At 41.8% G+C, this 19105-nt stretch overlaps 1 protein-coding gene across 1 annotated transcript in view; it reads right to left on the bottom strand.

Annotated features, from left to right (window-relative positions):
• PHACTR2 (phosphatase and actin regulator 2) overlaps nucleotides 1-11168 on the bottom strand; it is a 291804-nt gene extending 280636 nt beyond the window's left edge. Inside the window, exon 1 of the mRNA XM_033939934.1 lies at nucleotides 11000-11168. Within this exon, the coding sequence (XP_033795825.1) occupies nucleotides 11000-11012 (13 nt within the window). The 5' untranslated portion in view covers nucleotides 11013-11168. The remainder of the gene's footprint in view (nucleotides 1-10999) is intronic.
• Nucleotides 11169-19105: the final 7937 nt, after the last annotated feature.

The following is a 19105-nucleotide window of genomic DNA, read 5'->3' as shown; positions in this document are numbered from 1 at the left end:
TTTGTAGAACCTGCCCCTGTGTGTACTTTTCTCCAAAGAGTGCTCCTGCAGCTGCTTTACTGCATACCCGCTTAGTCACTGTCATCAACCAAACCTTTGACATCAAGTTTTGGAAGGGTCACCAAGCTCAATCAATCACTCCTAATTTGGCAACTGCATAACCCAGGAGCTGTTCTGCTCCTTTCACTATCAAACTTGCTCCCATCGGTATTTTTAAAAGGACCTGTTTGTTGATGTCATATTTTCAAATAATTTTATTGTTTGAACATTTTTAGGCTAACTCTATTCTTCACATTACTCTCAGACTTTCATATGGTGTTTGTCAACTCTCCATCATCATTTAATCCACAAGGCTTTATAGCTCTCCATGCAAATATGCTGTATTGTTCCCATCAGGTTGGACTGGCCATTCAATCCTCTTTCCTCTGTCCCTTAGGCTTGATTCACTAAAGGAAGCGATTCAATCACTTTTGGTCGATTACTGGCCGAATTTGAAACAGCGACTGATTCACTATTTTTTTTTCATGCAAATGATTTACACGGAGGTGCAAATCTTTGCTTGCAAACTCCCCAACTCAATCACTCAGTGAGCGATTGAGTCGGGTCAGCCCTGACAGTAGTGACAGGAGAATCAGATTCCTGTCACTGCTGTCAACGGCTTTTTTTCTTTTATTAAAAAAATGGGCCAGATATTTTGTGTGTATTATATACGCAAAATATCTGGCCAATTTTTTTTTTAATGAAAAAATCCCCCCTCCCGACAAACACGGCCCCCTCAAGAAAAAGGCAGAGGGATGCCCACTGCCTCCTGATGGCAAATACCTCCCCCCACCCCCAAAAAAACCCAGCAGGAGGGATGTCCACTTCCTCCTGCCACCGACCCCAGATCCCCGCTTCCCTGAGCCAGCCTATCACAAAGGAGCAGCCAATGTCCTCCACGTGATTCGCGTGGAGATCAATTGGTAGAGCCATTGTTTAAATTCATGCTAGAGGAACCACTATGCGACAGGACGCTGTTGAGAATAAGAAAGCAAGCATCGCAGTAAGTACAGCGGCTGCTGTATTGATCATCTTTCGAGGTATTACAGATAGATAGATATAAGGATTGTATATGCTTTTTTAACAGAAATATGTGGAGTAGTGAAAGTGGATAAAGCCCTGAAGAAACAGTTGTTTACCATGAAACGTTGGCCAGTATTCTGTATCACTGATACCGACATAATTTTAAAGACTGCTAATAATCTTAGTCCTGCTAGTATAGTGGTAGTAGCACATTCACTTCAGAAGTGTTTTTGGCCAATGATGTGGGTGGAGGTGGTTTGAGCTTCGGCTCTGCCATAATAATACCTAAGGCCTTTTTCTTCCGTTGTGTTAGTGCTTTCTAGTTAATAAGTGGAGTATTCTATTTATTTATTTCTATTTATAAGGTCTTGCATGTGAAAACAGACCCATAAAGCGGCTTCTGGAAGTCCAGATCATTGCCATTAACCCCAATTTCCACTGATAATGACAAAGGCTCAGCAGCCCCAACATCACAACCTCCCCAACTTGAAGACCAAGGACTTCTGATTTCTCTCCAACACATCCTCCTAATTTTCCCTACTTCTTTCCCCTTCTGATACAGGACCAATGATCTTTGTAGCGCCTTTGACTTGGTGGACCATGAGATTCTATTGGGTTGTTTGGATGCTATGGGAATTTCTGGAAAAGTTCGAGACTGATTTCAGGGTTTCTTGGAAAAAAGATCATATCAAGTCTTTAGTAATGGTCAGTACTCCAATTCCATTATCACCCACGTTGTACAGCATCTATGTTGCTTCCTTGGCCAATCTTTTACAAAGCATAAATGTAATCTTTTATATTTATGCTGATGACATCACAATACTGATACCAGTCATTTTTTTTTACCACTGAAATAAAAAATCTGATTGATCCTAATCAGATTATCCTAATCAGATTGAACAATGGACCATTGAATTTAAATTGAAATTAAACACTGAAAAAAAACAGATTCTTTTTGGCTAGTCCCAACGATAAAATTACGGATAAAACTCTCTGTTTAAGAGGACAAGAATATCCAATAGCCTCGTCTCTTAAAATTTTAGGAGTCATAGTCGACCGTCATTTAACCCTGGGGGAGCATACTGATATGCTTGTAAAGAAATGTTTCTTTGCATTATGGAAGTTGCGTTCCATCAAAAAATACTTTGACCCTACTTCTTTCAGATTACTATTTCAAGCATCAATTTTATCTATTCTTGACTATTGCAATATAATCTATTTGGAAGCTTATAAAACCGTTTTAGGAAGATTAAGGCTAATCCAAAATACAGCGGTCCATTTAATTTTCGGACTAAAAAACCAGGAACATGTCAGCCCTTACTACCGTCATCTGCAGTGGTTGCCAATGGAAGTTAGAGTACTTTTCAAATTTGCTTGTATTTGCTATAAGATGTTATTTGGATTAGTTCCTCTCTCATTTTGAATGGTACCATTCAACTAGGCCTACTCAGTGTACTGGTTTATTCATTTTTCCTAATCCCAAAAATTGCCGTTAAAAAAATATTTTGATCGATCTTTGGCTTATCAAGCAGGTAAAGTTCAAGTATGGTTAGAGGACCTGATTCAACAATCTGCATCTTATTGCACCTTTAGAAAATTGGTTAAGACCTATTTGTTCAAAAAATTCATTTCTTATTGTATTTTTCACTATTGAAATATTGTACTACTTTTCTGTGTGCTTTGTATCATCACTGGAATGTGCAGTCCTCTTTATTCTGTGAACCGCCTAGAACTTTTTGGGTGTTGGCAGTATAGAAAAATAAAGTTATTATTATTATTATGAGATCTCTTGGTGACTTAAAAAATGACTTTCACTAAGCTGGAGGACTTTGTGATCACTGGGAGGGCCTTCAACTTGAGGGTGTTGGAATTTTCCATGCTATGAGTAACACAGGAATGGGAATTAAGCAATTGTAACAAGCCATGGTAAACAGGGAAGCATGGCGAGGACTGGCCTACATAATATCTAAGGGTCAGGCATGACTAAATGGATAGTAGTGTTAGTATTACGAGTAACAAAGTGAAACGAGTAGTTAGCATGTGGAATTCAGTGAAGCAGATAAATGTTGCCATTTTGGAGACATGTATAATGCAGCCATAGAAGAACAGTATACCTTGTCACTTCCCAAATGCACACTTAAACCTCGTAACCCCATTTTCATGCCATTTTCATGCAGGGACTACGTGAATTTCATCACATAATTGCTAACAAGTGCAGGGGCATGTTCAAGAAACCAAAAACACCCAACAAAATCTGGTTATTCAGCTTTTGTTGTGGGGTGTTTTGGTGATTTTTGCATTTACAGTGGTACCTTAGTTTACGAGCATAATTCGTTCCAGAAGCATGCTCTTAATCCAAAGTACTCGTATATCACAGCAAAGTGCCCCATAGAAAATACTGGCAACGTAGACGATTCGTTCCAGAACCCAAAAGGTGGCCCAGGGATCTGTACCTGTCGGGTGCCGGGTGCTGCAGTGCCATCTCCTCCGTCCGCCTCCTCTGTCCGTCATCTGCTGAAGAATCCCGCAGTGCCGCTTCGGGGGGATGCCTCTTCCGTCCGCCAGCCAGCCTTTCCCCATCGGGTGCCTGCCGCATGTTGGAGAGCCTCTATCTGAGCCTACGCAGCCGAGTGCCGTCCCACCTGCACGTTGCGTATGACATGCACGTTGATGATTGACGTTGTTCGTGATCATACGCAACGTGCAGGTGGGACGGCACTCGGCTGCGTAGGCTCAGATAGAGGCTCTCCAACATGCAGAAGGCACCCGACATGGAAGGCTGGCCAGCGGACGGAAGAGGAATTCCCTGAAGTGGCGCTTCCTTCAGTTGTAAGTGCTCGTTTATCGGGGCAATGCTCGGTTTGCGAGACAAAAGTTTGCTGAGTGTTTTGCTCGTTTTGCAAAACACTCACAAACCGCATTACTCGCAAACTGAGGTTCCACTGTATAGTACTCCCCTATTGCCTTGTGGTTTTTGTTATTCAAAGCGGGGCATGTTCAATATACATTAAAAACATTTGTGAATAGCCCTCCAAGTGAAACATCGGCTTATCCTGTTGTTTTAATTGTGTTCTTAGTTTTTAAAAGTATTTTATTATTTTATATCTCTTCTTTAATTTCCTGATTTACTTCCACTTCCATTTTTTTTTCTCATTATGGTGTAACGACAAACACATACAAAAGGGAACAACAGCTTTCAGACCTTGTTTGTTGCAAACAAACGCCAGCAGCTCCCATTTCAGAGTATACCAGAGAATGGCCAGGTTTCTTGAAGGAAACGTTTTCGCACTGTTCCTGGAAGCATTTCCTTCATTACTTTCATTATCCCTCTTGGCAAGATACAATTCTAATTCAGAAAACTTTAAGGCCATGACAATATGGGGCTCAATCAAAATTTAAACACATCTAAAACACTTGGATGACCTAAAAGACAGGTCATCCAACTGCCGATAATCAAACTTAATTTCTGGATGTATCCAGGGACTTTTTAGACCTCTGTGCGCCCAGAGCTGAAAGGGGAGATCTGGAAGAGTGGTTAAGACAGTATTTGGGCGGGATGTGGGCCGACCTAGACTTAGTCGTCCTGCAGGGATAATCGAATGTTTCATGAGACTTCCTGGACAAAACTTATACGTTGTGAGTTAGACGATGTAAAAGCAGGTATAAGTGGCAAAAAGGTATCCAAAGTGACCAGATAACAACTGCAGAGACAACGTAAAGACCCTCACATACTCCCCCAGTGATCACTGACCCCGTCACACTGCCACAAATATAAGAATAAAAAAGTACATACCTGTCTCCGGAACATCAACACCTGCTATAAGAAAGCCTAGTAGAGCTGCATACAGGTGTCTTAAATAGCCTGGGGGGTGGGCTAGTGAACCATAGAGAGGAGGACCCAGACCCATAAGCCACTCTAACTACTACATTCGTGGTTGAAAATGTGAGACCACCAAAAAAAAAAACCCAAACCCTCCTCTACTGCCATAAAGGTGCCACCTGCAACCATATGGGCTATTGGGGTTGTATACAGGTGGGTATAGTGTGTTTTGGGGGGCTCACCATAACCTAAAAGGGAGTTCTGGTCAGATGTTTATGTGGCACCCTTTTTGTGAAGTTCACCACAGTGCACTGTAAGGTGCCCCACTGCTCTGTTGCCATGTCTGGGTAGCCACTCCATCACAATGCTGACTCCTCCCACGCCCAAATGGTCTTGTTGTAGGTGTTTGGGACTTGGACAAATTTTTGGTCGAAAATGTGGTATAAAGATAGACATACTGGCGGTCCGGACGATCAATGGCCTAGACGTCCAGATAGAAGATTTTTGAAAATGGACATTTTCCCCCGCCGACTTTGGGCGTCAAGCACCATACATCCGAATTGGACATAGATGTATCTTTTGATTATGCCCCTCCACATACATATGTTGGCAAAGAAAAGGGTCATTTTAGAAACCTTTTTTCTATGTAAAATGGGGTTTATGTGCAGAATTTGGTGCTTATAACTGGTGACACAGGAGAGCTGCCAAAGCCTCCTGTTATATCAGAAATCAAGGTAACACTGCTCCATCATGCTAATCCAATGCAAAGTACAGTAATCTGCTTTTTAGTCTCACACACATAAGGACTGTAACAGGACTTGCTTATCCACTCCTACACTAGCTGCATCACAACACCGGGGCTTTCTAGCAGTCTCTGACACTGTCTGGCACCCCTGGACCAGTTGCTTATTTTTGGCACCAGAAGCCGATGCTGCTTTTTGAAAATGGCTCAGCATTTTTTAAGAATCCACCGGAGGGCTCATTTCAATGTTGAAGAGCCCATTTGCATGTTAGTTTCGGAGACTGCTAGAAAACTCACTAAAGACAGAGATAATCCACTGCTAAACAGAGTACAGGGCAAACCACCGGAAAACAGTTTAGCAACGGCATTAAAGTTTTGAGAATCTAGGCCCTAGTCAGCTGCCACTAATAAGATTTGAGGTGTGTTAAGTGCTTCTCACCCCCTAAACTGTACCGTTCCCTTGGGTTTTTGCAGCCCAAATGAATGACCTTGCATTTCTTAGCATTAAATTTTAGCTGCCAAATTTCAGACCATTCTTCAATCTTCACCAGGTCTTTCTTCATGTTATTCATATCATCCTGGGTGTCTACTCTATTGCAGATTTTGGTATCATTCGCAAAGAGGCAAATCTTACCCGATAATCCTTCAGCAATATCATTTATAAAAGAACAGGTCCAAGAACAGAACCTTGAGGCACACCACTGGTAACATCCCTTTTCTCAGAGCGATGTCCATTGATCACTACCCTCTGTTGCCTTCCACAGTGTTTGAGGCTTCTGCAGATGTTGCAGGAATGGGGCAGGGGTATGAAAATGAGTTCCCGAGGGGATGGGGAAAAATTTGTTCCTGTGTTATTCTCTACTCCAAAGGAGAAATGGAACAGGAGTCAAGAAGAGAGACGAACACTTGCTGGACCCCTGGGTTGGGGGCAAAAGGAGAGAAGAAAAGGAGATATGCTGGCACATATTTATTTATTTAAATACCACCTTTATCCTAAATGGTTTACATTGAATAGTAATTAGATAACATAAGAACCTAAGAATTGCTGCTTCTGGGTCAGGCCAGTGGTCCATCGCGTCCAGCAGTCCAGTCATGCGGCAGCCCTTAGGTCAAAGACCAGTGCCCTATTTGAGTCTAGCCTTACCTGTGTATGTTCTGGTCCAGCAGGAACTTATCTACCTATTCTTGAATCCCTGAAGGGTGTTTTCCCTTATAACAGCCTCTGGAAGAGCGTTCTAGATTTCTACCACTCTCTGGATGAAGAAGAACTTCCTTACATTTGTATGGGAATCTGACATAGGGACACAGAAGATTATGTTGGATAGGACAAGAATAGGGACACAAGAGGGGTGGATACTCAACACGGTGGCAAAATAGGGGCAAGGACACAGGGGCAATGCTGGGTACAGTAGATAGGGATACAGAGAGAAGATTGATAGTGGACATGGAGAAAAAGGAACTGCCTTTGTCTTTTAGCTGTCTTTTGTAATTGTGTTGGTACCAGTCTCTGGTTTCTGCTTTCCTTTGTCTTTTAACTATCTTGACAGGGTCTTCTTGTCCTTTTAAAAATTGCCACTATGGACAAGAAGATCCTGGCAAGCCAGTTATAAGACAAAGGAAAGCAGAAACCAGAGACTGGCACCAACACAATTACAAAAGTAAAATCACCGGACATCAAAAGGTCAAAAAATATTTTTGCTTTCAATTTATTAATTCAAATATGTCAGTTTTTGGAATGTACATATTCTACAGTTGGTTTAAGACATGGCAAGGTCCCGAGAGAGAAATCTCACTCACCAGCCTTAAAATCTCCAGGATTGGGATGGACCATCCTTGGTTTCTCTGAAATTTAATAAAGTACATTATAGAATATCGGGATGTTCAAGCACCCGTAGAGCTATGGGGAGCATTTGTTGTGTGGCTAACTAGAGATCATTTAAGAAGCATGTACATGGGTAATACCAACATTTACACACCTAGACTGCATAATAGCAAATAGCAGTTTTAGGAAGTCAGGTGAAAAACTCCCCAGATGCAGAGATTTAAAGAGAGCATGCTGGGGGAGTGGAAGGGCATGTTTTGGGTGTGCCTAAAATCTGATGCCTCCCTTCCATTTTACAGTGTCCAGATTTAGAAACATCCACATTGGTTTTTGCACCTGCTCAAAGATACATGCAAGTGTCGACTTCCAGTCAAGATCTGAGTTCTCAATGAAGGGGGACAGTACCCCACCCCCATAAACCTTCACAATCATACCCCCCAATCCCCTCTGGACCCCTTCAGCATCTGTCATCATATCCCCTTCCCCTATGGATCCCCCCCTCCACCATCAAGTATATGCCCCATCATCTGAACCCAAAAGCTGTTACCAAGATTGTCCCTGGTGTCTAGCGGGGGTAGGGAGAAGTTGCTAAGAGTCCAGCTGCCAAATAAGAGCATAGTTGAGAGAGGGGAAGAAGTCTGGGTGTGTATTCAAATTATGACAAAAATAAATATATGCAAGTTAGAAAAAATATATATAAGCACCAAAAAGATATTCAAAAGAAAACCAAAGCAGAGATTAATCAGATAAAGTCTCCTAATATTATTGGAGAAAATACTTCAGTATTCTCCAGGGATTGTTATCACCTGGAAAACTCTATGATAACTACACAGCTGCCATAGGAAAATACATCCTTGGTCTAGAAAAAATCTGTATTTTATATCAATTTTCTTATACCAATTTCTCTAAACATATTCATATAGAGTTTCTTATAAAAGTAGGAAACCAGCACTTATCTTGTTAGGAACGTTCTTTTCTCTGGTATTGGTAAAAAAAAATCTCAGCAGTATAATCCTGTACTCCCAGTGCTGCTGCTGTAAAGCATGGGGGGAAAATAGATTTCCCGACAAGGCCCTGTTTCGCATTATCACTGCATCAGGGGAAATTATAAAAAAAAAAAAACGAGCTACCGCTTCAAAGATTCTCTTCAGAAAGAGGTTTTCTAGACCAAGGATATATTTTCCTATGGCAGCTGTGTAGTTGTCATAGAGTTTTCCAATAACAATCTCTGGAAAATACTGAGCTTTTTCTCCAATAATATTAGGAGACTTTATCTGATTAATCTCTGGTTTGGTTTTCTTTTGAATATCTTTTTGGTGGTTATATATACTGTATATATGTATTCTAAATGTCAGAAGAGTTTGAAGGAGAGTGGAAGGGGGGGCATGCTTAATGTTGGGAAGGGTGCTTTAGGGGGAGAAGGACTGGAAGGGGGGTTCAGGGGGATACTTAATGTAGGGAGGTGAAGGAGCAGAATGTCAGATGTCAGGTGGAGGAGAGGTCTGGAGGTAATGTGACTCTTAACAGATAGTAGGCCTGACTTGGGTTCCACTGTCCCATTGCTGCAGCCAGAATCTATGATTTTCCTGGCTACAGCAATGTTAATTTAAGAGTTTGAGATGTTCTTTTTTTCAGTGTTTTAAATGCTGCACCTGCTGGGTCTGCAGGTGGAATACTCATGTATACTTACACATCCTTATAGGTATTTTACAAGAAGCTTTGTCTATGGCAGGGACAGGCAATTCCGGTCAAGAGCCACAGGTAGGTCAGGTTTTCAGGATATCCACAATAAATATGCATAAAATAGATTTGCATACCAAGGAGGCAGTGCATGCAAACCATCTCATATATATTCATTGTAGATATCTTGAAAACCTAACCTGCCCGTGGCTCTTGAGGACCGGAATTGCATTTTGTAAAATACAGGGGGAATTGAGCACATCCTGATTTGGATGTCTAATGCATCATGGGGCTTCTTATAGAAACAGAGAATAAAATGGGGCAGATAAAGAGCATATGGCCTATCCAATCTGCCTATCCATTCTCATCTACTTACTATCCCTTCTCTCTTAGAGATCCTATGAACCTTTCTTAGAATTCAGATACAGATGCATAAAGAAAAGAATTATATGTGCACGTAATAGTTAAAATAATAATAGTAAAATTAAATTACAGAGTAAAGAAGGAAAAACAAGGACATTTCCTAGGTTCAGGTTCTGATTATGGTCTGTAATTTCTCTGGTCAGGTCAAATTTCTTGCCTAGTGGGAGAGGATACAACAAATTTTGCTGCTCTAGCTGCTGTTTCTCTTTTTATTCCCTCTCAAGATCATCCAAAGGGTTTCCTGCTCATTCTTATGTGGGATGTTTTCATATTTTTCTATTAAACTCTGAAAATGTGTGACTCTATCTCTGTGCTTTACCCAACAGAGGAGCAAATGCATCTGATCTCCATTCCCCTGGGATTGTACTGTAAGCAGAGTGGGTTATCTTGAGGTTTTCAGGCCGTTCTTTTTCTAGTTTGTGAGTACCTGTTCTGCATTTGGGGAGGGTTTGTTTCAAGAATAGAACTTGCCAGACTGAAATCGGAGCAGCTGGCTTCACTCTGCCTCGCACTTTTCTGCTCCAATGGGTGCACCTGCACCACTTACTCCCATAAACAAAAGAGGGCGCTCTAGTCAAACCACAAGGTTGACTCTGAAGCGGTCTCTCTCTCTCTCTCTCTTTTTTTTTTTTTTTTTTGTAATTCTTTATTTAAAGCACTTCAGTCAGTGCAGGGATAACACAAAGAGGTTCAGTGTCAAGATAAAAGGATGCTGTCAAACGAAGTGCCAGTGCTGCGTTATCATCCTGATATCACAGCATTAGAGCAGCGTGCTCCTATATAAAGACACTTTTCTTACACCCATTCACAACAATCAGTAGCATTGATAGAGTTTCAAGAGCTAGAAAAACTGCACCAGTGTAGAGTTTTGTGTGTGATGGTATCATCATAAACACTATGTAGACCTTGCACTCAAAAGTCGGTTTCATTATACAGAGAATTTCGAAACTTATCAAGAAGTGATTGGTAACGTTAAAAAAAAAAAAACCCCGACCACCACCACAAAACGTTCCTATGCAGTGCAATTATTTTCACGAGTAAACCCCGCATATAAGGTAAAGTGATGGATTTATTCTCCTGCTGTGATCTCTTTCATCCCTTCGGATTTTCGAAATGCCTCGTCACCAGGCTCGCTTAATAAACGAATGTATTATAAATTAAGTTGGCTCTCGCTGTGGTACAGGCGATCAGGAGCCAACAGATGGAGCCTCCGGTGAAACGCCGGCAAAGTGCTTCAAAAGCTCAATTCTGTGCTATTTACATTCACACAAAAGTGCCGGACCACTTTACATGTCAAACAGCTCGTCTCGGATGAAAGTAAACCACATTTCTCATAAAAAGCATGTGCAGGTCGCAGGGGGACATTTGCAGCAACTGGAGGAAAAAAAAAAAAAAAGACTAGAGAGATGCAGAATAGGAATGAAATCGAATTGCTACTGAAAAGCCTTACCAGCATTATCCATTTGCAGAGCTTCAAGTACTTGAGCAGCCTCCGTGCGGTTTTCAAGTCTGTCCTTCCTCCAGCAACCTTTGCCGCCTCTCAGGACACACTTTGTGCATTGGCTGCTGCAGATTCCCCCCCCGAAAACGTATATCTCTAGCGATGACAACCGGCCATTAGCTCCATCATAGGCTGATTCGGGCAGGCTGAGTCTAACGAGCAGGTCCTGGAAAGCCGCGGGGCTTTCACAGCTGTTCTAGGCATGGGGAGGGAGGCGTGCAGGGGACAAGTCTGCACCGAAAACGGTGCTGTCTCCTTAAGCAGTGCAAACGCAAGTGAATGTGCCAGTGATATAAGGAAGGAAGGACTTGCCTTAAAGGTACAGATATACATTTAAAGGGATGCAAAGTTTAATGCCTGGCTAGACTTTTGAAAAAGGCAGGCAGAAAGTGGCAAGATGTGTATATGTGTGCACACATGTGCTTGCCATGTTAGTCCACACTAGTGGCCAAAATTGTGGAAATACCTAGCATTTTAGGCATTACACTTTACAAAAAACATGGCTATATAACATCATAATTGTATTTAATGCATACATTTTTGACTACTACGACTATTTATTATTTCTATAGCGCTACCAGATGAACGCAGCGCTGTACAATAAACGCACAAGAGAAGGTCCCAGTTTGAAAGTGCTTACAATCTAATTATCATAATTACATTCTTTCATTATTTTTTGTTTATTTTTCTAAGGCCTTCAGAAGTGTCAGTTTGTTAGCCAAGTGTTTTCAATGGCTAAAAACATTTGTATGGCATTGGCCTCCTCATTAGGCCCGTGAATTTTACTTAATCAACTCTTCAAAGTGCTCCATTTTAAATCAATTTCATTAAATATTTCTTTATTCAATTTTCTATACTGTTCTCCTAGGGGTGCTCAGAATGGTTTACATTAATTTATTCAGGTACTCAAGCATTTTTCCCTGTCTGCCTGGTGGGCTCACAATCTTTGTAATGTACCTGGGGCAATGGGGAGATTAAGTGACTTGCCCAGGGTCACAAGGAGCAGCGTGGGTTTGAACCCACAACCTCAGGGTGCTGAGGCTGTAGCTCTAACCACTACGCCACTCTAGAAATCATAATGTAGTAAAAGTGAGCCAAGTATAGGACAATCAGCCATTGTGACATCACTGATGAGGTTGGCTCTCAGGCATTATGACATCACAATACCAGCTCTGGTTACCAGAGACGGAAACTTTTCATACTATTTATATATTCCGTGTTCTATACTGCTCTCCCAGGGGAGCTCAGAACAGTTTACATGAATTTATTCAGGTACTCAAGCATTTCTCCCAGTGGGCTCACAATCTATCTAATGTACCTGGGGCAATGGGGGGATTAAGTGACTTGCCCAGGGTCACAAGGAGCAGCATAGGTTTGAACCCACAACCCCAGGGTGCTGAGGCTGTAGCTTTAACCACTGTGTCACACACTCCCCTAATAGCTGTAATAAAAAGCTAAAACTTATCTTTTATTATCTTAAGTAGTGATCAGATCAGGATGGTGCAGATAGAAAACGGAAGGGGGGCCTTTTCTTGAAACAGCCTCCGGGCGAAACATGTTGAAATGACAGGTCCCTTCCCAATATGAACGAACGAACAAATAACAAATAAAAGATAAGTTTTAGCTTCTTATTACAGCCATTTAATGAAATTGATATAAAATAGAGCACTGAACACTTTTGAAGAGTTGATTAAGTAAAATTAACGGGCCTAATGAGGAGGCCAACGCCATACAAATGTTTTTAGCCATTGAAAACACTTGGCTAACAAACTGGCACTTCTGAAGGCCTTAGAAAAATAAACAAAACATTAAAAAAAAGAAAGAATGTAATTATGATACTGGTTTGTGTTTGAAGAGATGAGTTAATTTCAATATCTTACAATTGACTGCAAAGTATACAGTCTAATTATGACACGTACACAGAACACAGGGTGGATGAATATATACTGTTCATGAAGGGGGATACAAAGGGATGAAGAGGTAGAGAGGGTGAGGGCTGCAGAGGGAATGAGAAACAAAGTTGGAAGCGTTAGGACCTAAACACAGCTTGAAAAAGTGGGTTTTGAGCCTGGCATTGAATACCGCTAGAAATGGAGCCTGGCATTCTGATTCAGATAGGTTGCTCCAGGCATACAGCGCAGCAAGGCAGAAGGGGCAGATTTGAGAGTTGGCAGCAGAGGAGAAGGATATAGACAAGAGAGACTTACCCGAAGAATGGAGTTCCCAGGGTGGGATGTAGGAAGAGAAGAGTTGCAGAGTGAGTACACTTGTAGGTTTCAAGTTTATTTAAAAATTTGATTTGATCGCAATATCATAATCCAATGCGATTTACAAATAGTAATAAAATCAGGGTAAAAAAAACAATGACCACACAGTAAGAGTAAGAGGAGTTTGAACTGTAAGCAGAAGCGGACAGGGAACTAATGAAGCGACTTGAGGAGAGGGGTAGCATGAGCATAGCGACCCTGGTGGAATACAAGACAGGCAGCAGAATTCTGAAGGGGGGAGAGAGGGTTAGCAGGAGATCCGCGAGAAGCACATCGCAGTAATCCAGGCGGGAAGAGACCAGGGTGTGAATAATGGGTCGGCAATATGCTCAGAAAGGAAACTCTGGATTTTAGCAATGATGTTTAGAAAGAAGCAACATGTTTTGGTAGTTTGTTGAATACAAGAAGAGATGGACAGAGAGGAGTCAACGATGACCCCGAAGTTGTGTGCCGATGAGACAGGGAGGATAAGAGCATTGTCCACTGAAATAGAGAATGTAGGGAGAGGAGAGGCAGGTTTAGGAGGAAAGATAAGGAGTTCCATCTTAGCCATGTTTATCTTTAGATGGTGGCGAGACATGGCAGACAGGCAATGGTAGCAATGGCAGACAGGCAGGCTGAGACTCGGGCCTGGATTGCCATAAAAATTTTGGGCGTAGAGAGGTAGATTTGTGAGTCATCGGCATAGAAATGGTACTGGAAGCCATGGGAGGTGATCAGAGCTCCAAAGGAAGAAGTGTAGATGGAGAAATGAAGAGGTCCCAGGACAGAGCCCTGAGGTACGCTGATTGATAACAGAATGGCAGCGGAGGAGCATCCTCCAGAGCACATGCTAAAAGTGAGATAAGAAAGGTAGGAAGAAAAACATGAGATAACAGAGCCCTGAAAACCAACCGAAGTCAGCATATCAATGAGTAGGCAGTGATCTACAATGTCAAATGCCACAGATAGATCAAGGAGGATGAGAACTTTGGATTTGGCCAGAAGCAGGTCATTAGAGACTCTAGCAAGGGCAGTTTCCATAGAATGTAGAGAATGAAAGCCCGATTGAATGGGGTCAAGAATAGCTGAAAGAAAGTCAAGACAATGGTGGTGAACAGCACATTCAAGTAGCTTGGATAAGAAGGGGAGGAGGAAGATGGGGCAAAAATGGGAGGGGCAGGAAGGGTCCAGTGAGGGTCTTTTTGAGGAGTGGAGTAACTACAGCATGTTTGAAGGTGTCAGGTGCAGTAGAGAGGGATAGGTTAAGGATATGGCAGATAGCGGGGATGATAGTAGGAGAGATGGTGATCAGTAGACGGGAGGGGATGGTATCAAAGGAACAGATGGTGAATTTGGAGGAAGAAAGAAACTGCAGTTTCCTCCTCTGTGATTTCAGAGAAGGAAGAAAAAGCGGCATGGGTCAGTAGAGGGTCGATGGGTGGACGAGAAGAGGGAGAAGCGGAGGCAATTTGTCAAGAATTCAAGGTTAATCTTATTAGCTTTGTTGTGGAAGTCTGGGGAGAAAGTGAAGGAGAAGTTGGAGGTGAGGGCACTTTGAGTAAAGAGTTAAGCGTGGCAAAGAGACAGGGAGGGTTGGATCCCAGAAAATTAGTCAAGTGGGAGTAGTAGTCTTGGACTGGAAGGAGGTCAGCAGGAATTTGAATAAAGTCCGCGTGAATGCAGGATTTTAGCCAGAGATGTTCTGCAGAGCGGACACAGGAACGTAAATAGCAGATCTTAGAGGTTAGCCAGGGCTGGTGTTTGGTGTGTCTTACAGGGTGGGAAATGGGGGAGATCAAGGATATCAAGGGTAGAGGAGAAAATAGTATTATTATAAGAGACTACTTCATTGACAAGTTTATATAGCATAGTGTTTGAGAGGATGGGGGTGACAGTGGCACAGAGAGTGCGTGGATCAGTAGCCTGATGATTCCTGAATGTATTTGTGAGGATCAGTCATGTCTGAGGGGGAGGGTGTCAAGTCATGAAAGTTATCAGATGATGGTCAGAGAGTGAGAGAATTGAGGATGGCGTGGACTTCAAAGGAGGAGAAGCAGTGAGACTGAGGTAGGAGAAGAGGTTGAAATCTATAGGAGGGTTAGAGTAGCGACCTACTGGGCGAGGCATATGGGAGAAGTTGAAGCTTCCATGACATAGGGCAGCGAGACAGAGTCTTCAGGGCAGAGCCAGGTTTCAGTTAGTGCAAATAGGTGGAAAGAATGAGAGATAAAAAGGTCACAAAAAAGGTCATGAATGTAAGCAATCTTGTTGGAGATGTAGCAGGCATTCCACAGGGCACATGAGAAAGGTAAAAAGTTACATTTTTGACTAATAGCTGAAACTCTGTAATCACTTAATGAGACCAGCATAATATTTGGCACATTTCACAAAAATAATGCTATTCATAAGCTACCCAAGCTAATGATGATAATTACATAGTTTTTCCAGTTATCCAATGACTTCATCAGTCTCACTAGTAGTGCATTTGATATTCCTTAGCCTTTACTGCCTCACATCTTTTTGACATACTCTCCACAAGTCTTTGGAGATCAATAGGTATTATGTGGAACCAGGAGTTGATTATTGCTGCTATCAGCTCATATTTGTTGGATGGTCGCTTTGCTGCTACTGCCCTCTTTAATATGGCCTAGAGGTTCTTGATAGTGTTGAGATCTGGGCAGTTTCCTGGCTAGTCCAGCAACCCAACCTTGTTCTCTTTGAACCAAGTAAGGTATTTCATGGCTGTGTGGCATGGGGCACCATTCTGTTGACAAATGAATGGTTGACTGGCACCAAAGATGTCTCTGGGCTGAAGGACCTCCTTTAGGTATTCATCAGCATTCATCACTCCACCAAGCACCTGCAATCGACCCACAACATCTCTGGGCATTCAGCTTCTTAACATCACACTCAGAGGATGCTTCATGATGGTAGTAGTACACTCTTACAAGCAGTCTTTGCCCAGTCACCGACAAACATAGTGAACACCGTCACTGCCAGATATGGAGATTTGGGTCTCATCTCTCCACAACACTTTCTTAACTGTTCTGTGGTTCAGCTGGCATGCTCTTTAGCTCTATTCAAATGTTTATGACACTGAACTGCATCGAGGAAGGGCTTTTTCCTGGGAATTCTTGCAGACCTGCTTTCACCAGTCGCTGGCGAACTGTCTGGCCTGACACCAACACCCTTGTTTCGGCCAGTGTCTTATTGATGTCCACAGCTGTTAATTTCCGATTCTACAGAGCCATTCTCGCTATCCTTCTATCAGTCTGAGGCGTTGTAACCTTTTTCCAGCCCCTTCCAGCCTTGTTTTTGATGCTTCTAGTCTCTTCACAGTACTTGCAGTTTCTGTACCCCAGCCAGTGACACACCTTGACCACTTTTGGCTGCAATCTCTGGGTAACTGTAGCCTTCTTTTCTTAAGGTTATGGCTGTTGCTTTCTTTTTAGGCTACCAGTCAAGTCTCTTCTGCAAAACTTAGCATAGAGCTGTAATTTTAGTGTATTTAGACAATTAATATTAAATTTAATTCAATTAAATCACAATTAATGAAAAACAGCAATTCAAATTTTGTCATGTTACACAATGGGCCTTTAGACAACACTCACAAGCTGTGACAACATCAGTGCAACATACTATATTGTATGCACTCAAAATCTAAGCAATACATATCAAAAGAAACATGACCGATTGCTTACCTTTTTAGTCAAATCACTAAAAGTCATTCCTACCACAAATAAACAAAATTACTAGACAAATATTACCAGTAATGTTTATAAACAATCAAACAATGTTTATAAGTATCATATGTTGCAGGATTAAATAAGTAACTGGAGCAACAGTTGAATAAAGCACTGTGATCTCGAAAAACTCAGTGTTTCCACAAGTGTGGCCACTAATGTGTATATGTATATATACTGTGATCCCCCCTCCCACACACACATACACAAAAAAAAAGCCCAACAAAATGTTTTTTAACATATCTTCCACAGAACTTGGCCAATTTTTATGAAATTTAGTACGTCATATCCTGAATTAAGTTGATGTAAAATGTATATATTCTTCACCGCACCACAACACAACCTTGTGAAAATGAATTGTGAACTGAATAAAAGCACATCAAAAAGTTTTATGTATCTTGCAGAAAATGTAAAGTCAAAAAAATAATGCTTCAGTTAAGCAGATGTTCGAAGTATGCTCCCTATGCATAAAGGCACACCCTTAGCCTTGGACGCCAGTCAACGACGCTCTACCTCAGTTCAGCCCAAATAGAGATGAGGCACTGTTTAAAGTCTTTGATTATACTTTCTGGTGGGTGAATGGGTGTACTATATACAAATATGAAAGAATTAATGCGGAGTGTAGGGGACTTAGTGGAATATTCAACAAAATTTGGTGCCCATTGACTACATTTGTACAAATATAATACTGTATTTTGTCTTACTTTTTTCTTGGTTTATTTATCTTTACACATGCAGGGAAGGTGGGGGGTTGGGGGGTTGGGAGGAATTATTGATAATGATATTTTAGGTAACTTGGTTTCATTTTATATTATTTACTTGGTTCTTATGTTATTACTATTTGCAAAATAATGTAATTATTGAAGGATAGTTCTGTTATCTATATAGATATTAGTGTTATGACTGAATGTAATAATATACTGTTCTTTTATTTATATAACACTGTTCTTGTTTAAAAATCAATAAAGAATTATTTAAAAAAAAAAAAAAAATATATATATACATTGCTGCCTGATGCATTCTTCTATCAGCCCCCCAGATCTGGTAGTCAACTGGGTTTAGGTCTGGTGAATTTGCAGACCAGAGGTCTGGACCAATGAAGTCTGGGTCTCCCGATGTAGCAGTTCTATAGTGTCCTTTGCCCGATGTGCTGGAGCATTGTCCTGTTGGAAGATAAAATAGTCTTCTAATATGCGACAGATCACTGGCAACAACTTCTGTGTCAAGAGGATGTCCCGGTATTCCCAATAGTATGTACCGTTGATCTTAACCCCAGGTTCGATGAAGAACAGATCTGTGAATCCGAGTTTCGAGATTACGACTGAGACCATTACTAATTGGCTGAAGGTCAGGTGAGTCTGTAGTAGGCATTTGGCATTAACCTCACACTTAAGTGTTGTTGAAGGCACATAGAGGCGATCATTCCATGTGTTAATCAGTGGAGCTTCTCTAAATATATTTTCATCTGTAAACCAGATGAAGCTGACGCTGCTCTCCGGGTACTTAGTCAAAAGCTGCTTGCACTGTTTCAGGTGTGTGTCTTTGTTGTGTAAAGTTAACTTTTGGGGACGAAGCTTTTGAAGACACGTTAATTTCACATCGTCATGAATTATCCTAACTACAGTTGTCTGGCTTATTCCTGCTTCTCTTTCTATTTGGCAAGCTGTTCGGTGTGTTTGCGGCATGTCCTCCTGGTTCAGTACAAGATCATGTACAATATCAATGTGGGTGTGTGAATCGAGTGTGGTTGTCTATAACCTGACTTAAACGCCCAGACCACCACTACGTCTACATTTACAACACATTACCAACCAAAAAACAACGTAAGTCTCAAACACCCAAAACCAGACCTTTTAGGCGAAGGAGGAGCCAGTCCTTCGCCTAATAGCTGGATTCTGTAACTGGTGTCTGTCAAAATGAACACCGGTTACAAAATCCACACACACACCAACCCCAGCAATGATCGCGACAGGAGAGATGGCTCATCTTCCCTGCCGCGATGGCGATCACCTGAACTGCTGCCAACCGTGGCACTTCAGGGTGAGGATCGCGGCAGGGGAGAT

The sequence above is a fragment of the Geotrypetes seraphini genome, chromosome 3 (assembly GCF_902459505.1).
Source record: "Geotrypetes seraphini chromosome 3, aGeoSer1.1, whole genome shotgun sequence".
In the NCBI taxonomy this organism is placed as follows: Eukaryota; Metazoa; Chordata; class Amphibia; order Gymnophiona; family Dermophiidae; genus Geotrypetes; species Geotrypetes seraphini.
This window is presented reverse-complemented; position numbering and strand designations above follow the sequence as displayed.